Below are 6976 nucleotides of genomic sequence, written 5' to 3' on the forward strand. Positions count from 1 at the left end.
TGCGGTTAATGAGCTTTGAGTGGACTGAAGTAAGTTCGTCACAGCAGCCCAAACCCTGCTGAAAATAAGCCGTTTTGTTTTGCTTGAGCTGATAATGAGCAGCTCGTGTGTCATTTTTACAAAAGTGGGAACGTTAAGAGACATTCAGGTTCTGCCACGCTGTATGTGTCACCAGCCACCAACATTCTGGGGCTTTTTTCACAGTTTTGCACTCTGGCTCAAACAGACCCTTTTAGCCTTAAAAGGAGCACTTATGAAAGTGTTCACACGAGGAAAGATTCAAGCAGATTTGCTTTAATTGGAGCTTTTAAACTACAACCCACACTCTGGTTCTCTTAACGGCTTCCTTTGGTTTAGAAACCGAGTAAATAAAAGTCCAATCTGAATGAAATGACATTTAAAATGCTTACCTTTTCTTTTGTTTTACAATGTCACTGTCATACTTACTAAATTATTTTCATCTTGGAGGATTAGGAGAATATTCAGTTGCTGGTTTGAGGGTTTTTTTACTCAACAAATGGGTGGAAATAGAGATTAACTGCAATTAGCATTGGTTCACCTCTCCCCCGACTGGTCACCAGTCACTTCTTGACAAGACTGCCTGCACCCCAATTCTCTCAATTATGCAAATTAGGTTGAAATCATGTAGTTGGAGTGCTTTTTGAATGAAAAATGGGAGAGCGTCTGAATGGGGTGGCAGTGCGTTTCAGGTCTTGGCTCCATTTTCTCACAGAAGAAGCTGAAATCATCCACACGGTGAAGTGGAAACAAAGAAAAAAGGAGGTTTCAACAAATTAGGAGATTAGGGGCCAGTTATCAAAGTGGATTTATTGTGCCTTGCTCAGGCGAGGGATGAAAATACCCCGTGGGCATGCTAAGAAAAGGGTCATGGGACTCCCAAAAGGATTACCTTGAACTGGAGTCATGAGACTGGGGTGAACAAAGACCTCGCTCACATGCTCATCATAATAACCAGCCCTCATAAAGTGAAGAAGTTTCATGTCTTGTGGGGATTCAATGGGAGCACTTGACTGGGAGAGGAAGGCTCGGCGAGAGGAGAACCAGCAGACTTGCAGCACCATGGGGCTCCAGCTGAGGACTGTGTGTAAGTGTCTCCTACAGCTGCAACTCTTTTGAAACCTAATTTCAACACTTTTTAGAAGGAGCGACTGGGCGCTTCCTAACTGGAGTTAGGTTTGGACCGTAATGTGAGCCCTGCAGGAGCTCTGGGTGATGCACGAGAACAGAACGCTGCCAACACAAGAGACAGAAGCAACTATCAAACAGGATGAGAATTACTTTGCAGAAACTTGAACTAGAAAGAGCAAACGTGCAAAAAAAATTATTTAAGTCGTTTCAGCTGTTTTAGCAAGCTTTTACAAATAGCAGACACCGTTTGAGAGCTCATACGTATTGCCAAAACTGTATTTTTCATTGCTTGTGAGCGTGTGTTTGAGTTGTATTTAAAAATTCTAATATAACCAACAAAGTGAAGTTAAAAATGTTAGAAATGCATCAAAACTGTTTGAGGTGGTTCATGTATTTTTATTTTCCGAGCTGAGTTTCTGTGCAAAGAGGACTGATTGTCTTTGTTAGGAGTCCTCATGATCGTCACAAGACGCCAGCAGCTTGTTTGCACTCGAGTTTTTAGAGATATCGTCAGACGGTAACGCAATTAAAGACTTTTATTCTCCTTAAGGTTTAGATTTGAACTGATTTGTGGGAAGAATTTGCTTCACTTCAGTTTTAATTGGACGGTCATTGCCAACAAATCCCCCCACCCCCCGAGGAACTTTGCCTCGGATTTGAAGTATTTCTGCTCTGAAGTGGAAAAAGATCAGACGGCAATCAGAACAAGATGTGACAACATGTGAAGCACAATCGGTGTGTGTGTGTGTGTGTGTGTGTGTACTGTGTATGTACATTGTCAATCTGCATCAACTCATGGTGTAAAATGAATGACAGAGCTTGCTTGATATCAGAAGACCTGCGTTGCACAAACATCCAACACAATCTAATATTTCTCAGAGGAAACATCACAGAATCCTTTTCTTTTTCCTGTTTATCATCCTTTCTTTGCAGAAAGTGACCACTCCTCGTCTTTTAGCGAGGATTACAGCATAAGAGGATTTTGAAAGTGCAACTTGGACATTAGTGAGGCTGATCTCTCAGGGGTGGTGGTATAGCACATGATGCAAAGCTAATGCTTTCTCGTTGCTCATTTTGTCTTCACAGGCACACAAAGTTTGGATTGAGAGGACATTTCTTAAAAGAGAATGCATTCACATGTTTCCCAGCAAGGACCCCACCAGGTAATTTTTAGTCTTTAGACTTGAGAGGAAAGAGTTTGTAATAAAGTAAAAACACGGGAGAAACTTATTTAGATTGTGAGATAACATCCAGAATGTTCCTCCAAAGGAGAATTTTTTCTTGCAAACTTTCACAGTTCACAGTAACTTTTGAAAATGTTCATTTTACTCATATTTATTTAAATTGTAAATATATATATAGAGACATTTTAAATAAAGCACAAGAAGTTGTGCTATTCAAAAGCAGCACAAAGCAGAAACAACACAAGGGTTATTCTATGAATAGGGCTTATGCGTGCATATATTGGGTGACTTATGACAGTAATGATTAAATAAAATGTTATTTTTTTGCAGTCAGAAATGGCCTCTACGTTCAGGTCCATCTATTCTCCCTTAAAATCATTTCTGTGTTCAAATATTTGACATTCAGATTGAAGAAGAGGCAGTTTCCACCATGAGTTGTAATTTTTTTTAGACGTGATGAGTTTTGTGACGTGAACCTGTGGGACTGATCTCCTGCAGATGTTCCTGTGGGCAGCTGGTCACGCAGCACGTTGCCATCCCTCCCGGCGCCAACTCCATCTCAGAAGCGACTCCACTGGTGCAGATCGAGACTCTGAATGATAAATGGAGTGTGATAAAACACACCAGGACCTACCCAACTGACTCCTACGGGATCATCGAGTTCCAGGGAGGAGGCTTCATCAACAAGGCCATGGTGAGCTACTGAAAGCCATGTCAGCTGTCTCATCCTAAACTGACCACGAACCTTCTCTTTCAGTACATTCGGGTTTCATACGACACCAAGCCCGACAACCTTCTGCATTTGATGGTGAAGGACTGGCAGCTGGAGCTGCCCACCCTGCTCATCTCTGTGCATGGAGGTCTCCAAAACTTTGACCTCCAGCCCAAACTCAAGCAAGTGTTTGGCAAAGGCCTGATCAAAGCAGCAGTCACAACAGGAGCCTGGATCTTCACAGGTGGAGTCAACACAGGTAATGAATTTAATGCTCACCAATCAAACACTGGCTTGTGACTTTAAAAGATTGAATTTGCTCTGAACTGTCATCACGTAACAGCTTTTCTGCAATTTCCTGTGGGTGCATTGACCCCTTGTCACAGGTTTAAGCTCTATAATTAGAGCTTTGAATGGGAACTTCTACACAGATTGTTTCTGTGTGGATTTTTTTACAAGCAGTTGCCAAAGCGTGTCCCATGATGAAGCCTCGTGATGTTTCTGAAAGAGCTGTTCTTCAAGCTGACCTGTTGTTTGTTTGTTTGTTTGTTTCTGTCACGTTGTAGGAGTGATCCGTCACGTTGGAGATGCCTTGAAGGACCATTCCTCCAAATCACGAGGGAAGGTCTGCGCCATAGGAATAGCTCCATGGGGCATCCTGGAGAACAAAGAGGACCTTATTGGAAAAGATGTAAGAACTTAATATATTTATTTATTTAATCTACGTGTGAGTTCTTTCTTGGATAACTTTGCTTGCTCCTTCTTCTAGGTGACCAGGACCTATCAGGCGATGGCAAACCCACTGAGCAAGCTGGCAGTGCTCAACAACAGCCACTCCCATTTCATTCTCACTGACAACGGGACTTGTGGGAAATACGGCTCCGAGGTCAAACTCCGTCGGCTGCTGGAGAAGCACATCTCCTTGCAGAAGATCAACACTCGTAAGTGTTTTGAGATGATGCTGAACCCACTCCATCCTCAGAGCTCCTCTGTGACCCTTGGGCTTCCCTTTGTCATCCTATGCCTGGAGCTCAGATAAGGCAGGGACCACAAAGGGATGCTCAGCTGTCACCACTGACGTCACTCCCTTCTTTCCTGCTGGCCTCGGATTTTCATCTCAAACTTTCGCTAACCTCAAATGACACTTTGGTGGAGACATCTGTCTTCCCATCTGCTACAGGTTTGGGTCAGGGGGTGCCTCTTGTGTGTCTGATCGTGGAGGGGGGTCCCAACGTTATCTCCATCACCCTTGAGAGCCTGAGGGACGAGCCTCCCATACCGGTGGTGGTGTGCGACGGCAGCGGCCGCGCCTCTGACATCATATCCTTCGCACACAAGTTCTCCGAGGATGGAGGGTGAGGCCTTAGACGACTCGTCTGTTACCATACTCTGGTAGTCCTCAATAAAGAAGGGACATTTTATTTTGAAATCTGTTCCTTTAGCCTGGTAAATGATGACGTCAGAGACCAGCTTTTAGTCACTATTCAGAAGACGTTCAATTATAGCAAAAGCCAGTCCCAGCAGATCCTGCTCATGGTGATGGAGTGCATGAAAAAAAGAGAACTGGTAAGTGATGATGAAGGTGTCTGTCTGACCACAGTCCCTGTACTTGAAGTATTCTATTCCATTTACTGATATGTGTCAGTCAATAAACACTCTGAAGCATCATGTCTCTTTAGTCATTCATTCATTTCACTCATCTGTTGAAGTCTCCATCAAATATAGTTCAGGTCTTTTTAAGTGGGGTTCAGTGGAATGTTATGAATAATAAAGATCTTACCTGACGTAGATCGTTTTTAAACGACTTTGTTTGGAGAATCAGTTCAATTTACTTGAATGAACTGAGAACAGCTAGTGTGAACAGAACTCAGCGGCTAACTGTAGCAGATCTGATGCAGCTCGGTGCACTTCCAGCAGGAACTTCATAATATATTTGCCTCAGTTTAATGCTAAACTGAAAGTGCAAGGTTTAAAGAAATAACCTTCTCATTAACCCAGCATGAACGCATGAACTACTCAAATTAGCTGTTGGCTTATCAGTCTGGTCAGAAATAAATGGTTTCTCCAAAGTGAGGAACAAAGCCATCTATGGCAGGTAAGATATTGCGGCTTGTTGATAGCAGCTTGGCTCAAGAAGGAAAATAGCCCCTGTAGCACACGGAAGTGTCCTCTTCCCCACCAATATGCTCATATGGGTAAATGGTAAATGGACTGTACTTATATAGAGCCATTCTATCTGATCAAGACACTCAAAGCTCTTTACAACAATCTGTGCCCTCATTCACCCATTCATACAGCACTCTACTAATCTATACAAAGATTAATCAGAGCTTTATCACATTCATACACTGATGGGACACACATCAGAGGCAATGAGGGGTTCAGTGTCTTGCCCAGAGACACTTCAGCATGTGACTGCTGGTAGAATCGAACCCCCAACTCTTGCATTGGAGGACGACTGCTCTAACCACTCAAACACAGCTGCCTATGGGCGAAAATATAAAAATGCTGTATATAAACTGTAAATATATATTTAATAGAAATGTGTATAATGGGTATGTGAAAACGCTTTGCAGAACCTGGACAGGTGAAAACAGGGTTATAAGTGAGGACCATTTATCAGTTCAGCATAATCTTGCCACAGAACCCAACTTCAAAATGATCAGAACTTTTCTGTAAGAATCCTGAATAAAGACAAACCCGACCTGTTTTCATTTAGCCATCATCTCTGCACCTGACTGTAAAACACTCTTTAGTGTCTAACTTCACTTTTACTGTAATGCAGCAGACAGAGCTCCACTGATCCCACTAAAAGTCACTAAAACTCAAAGGAGATTACTACAAATAGCACCGGCAGTTGCTCATTTTAAGCAGATTCTGCACCAAGTGCTGTGATAAATACTTCCTAGTATCCACTTTATATAATCTTGATACCTCGAAAGATCAGAGCACTGTCGCCTGCTGCCGGCGGATGGACGGACTTTATCTCTTTAACCTTCAAACAGGTCACTACTGTTTTTTTCAGTCTGCAGAGTGCTAAACTTCACCAGGACTTGCACTTTATCCCTGATGCATAAAACCCAATAATGCTACAATATTCATTTTTTTTTCCAAAGATCATGTCACTTTGGGTTGATTTTTAAACAGTTTTGCTTTGGCTGATTCCCAGTCTGTGCCGTGCTGAAAGCTTAGACACATACACAACACAGACTAAAACAGTTTAAATGGTTTAGCACAACGTGTAACAAATTTTTTCAGTGTATAAACTAAAAACGCTCATTATTCACAAACTGAGGCCTGCTCTGTGCGTTGAGCCACACATTCATGCCAGTCTAATTCAACCCACCACGGCTAAACATGTGATGCAAGCATCCGCATAATTTCATTTCACACAGTTGAATTTATACACAAAGGAGGTTTTATCAGTTGGACAACACTTCCTGGTTGTTTGTGCTCTAAGGTCAGAATGGGAGGTCCTGCTGGAAACGGCAGAAAAAGAGGAAATACATCCTGACCACATGAATTCATTTGTTTCTTCATTCATCCATTCATTTCATCTGGTAAATCTTTGAGCCCCAGTGGTATATGGTGGCCTCACTCATCCCTGCAAATACTGTTTATTTTTTCTGTGCATATATTGTCTTTGTTTTTTGTAGATCACAGTGTTTCGAATGGGCTCTGAGGGGCAACAAGACATTGAAATGGCCATTCTTACTGCTTTGTTAAAAGGTATTATCATCAGAAAAAAAAAAGTTCAAGGTTTTCATACTGATGAGTTAGACACTATTAACATCTTGATCATACTACATTCATTATTTCAAATTATACGCTATTTCATGTTATTTTTCTAAATAGTATGAAGGTAAATGGCAGTAAATTAACAAATAAATTCTAAATATTTTTAACAAAAATAAAGTTGATCATATATATA

The 6976-nt window shown here is 41.8% G+C and overlaps 1 protein-coding gene across 1 annotated transcript in view; it reads left to right on the top strand.

Moving 5' to 3' along the window:
* Positions 1-974: 974 nt before the first annotated feature.
* trpm1b (transient receptor potential cation channel, subfamily M, member 1b) overlaps positions 975-6976 on the top strand; it is an 8250-nt gene continuing 2248 nt past the window's right edge. Inside the window, exons 1-9 of the mRNA XM_037683527.1 lie at positions 975-1105; positions 2236-2312; positions 2832-3027; positions 3091-3304; positions 3612-3736; positions 3815-3986; positions 4226-4400; positions 4488-4611; positions 6702-6774. Coding sequence (XP_037539455.1) covers positions 2287-2312; positions 2832-3027; positions 3091-3304; positions 3612-3736; positions 3815-3986; positions 4226-4400; positions 4488-4611; positions 6702-6774 — 1105 coding nt within the window. The 5' untranslated portion in view covers positions 975-1105; positions 2236-2286. The remainder of the gene's footprint in view (positions 1106-2235; positions 2313-2831; positions 3028-3090; positions 3305-3611; positions 3737-3814; positions 3987-4225; positions 4401-4487; positions 4612-6701; positions 6775-6976) is intronic.

This window comes from Nematolebias whitei, chromosome 10 (genome assembly GCF_014905685.2).
Source record: "Nematolebias whitei isolate Nwh7 chromosome 10, NemWhi1, whole genome shotgun sequence".
NCBI lineage: Eukaryota > Metazoa > Chordata > Actinopteri > Cyprinodontiformes > Rivulidae > Nematolebias > Nematolebias whitei.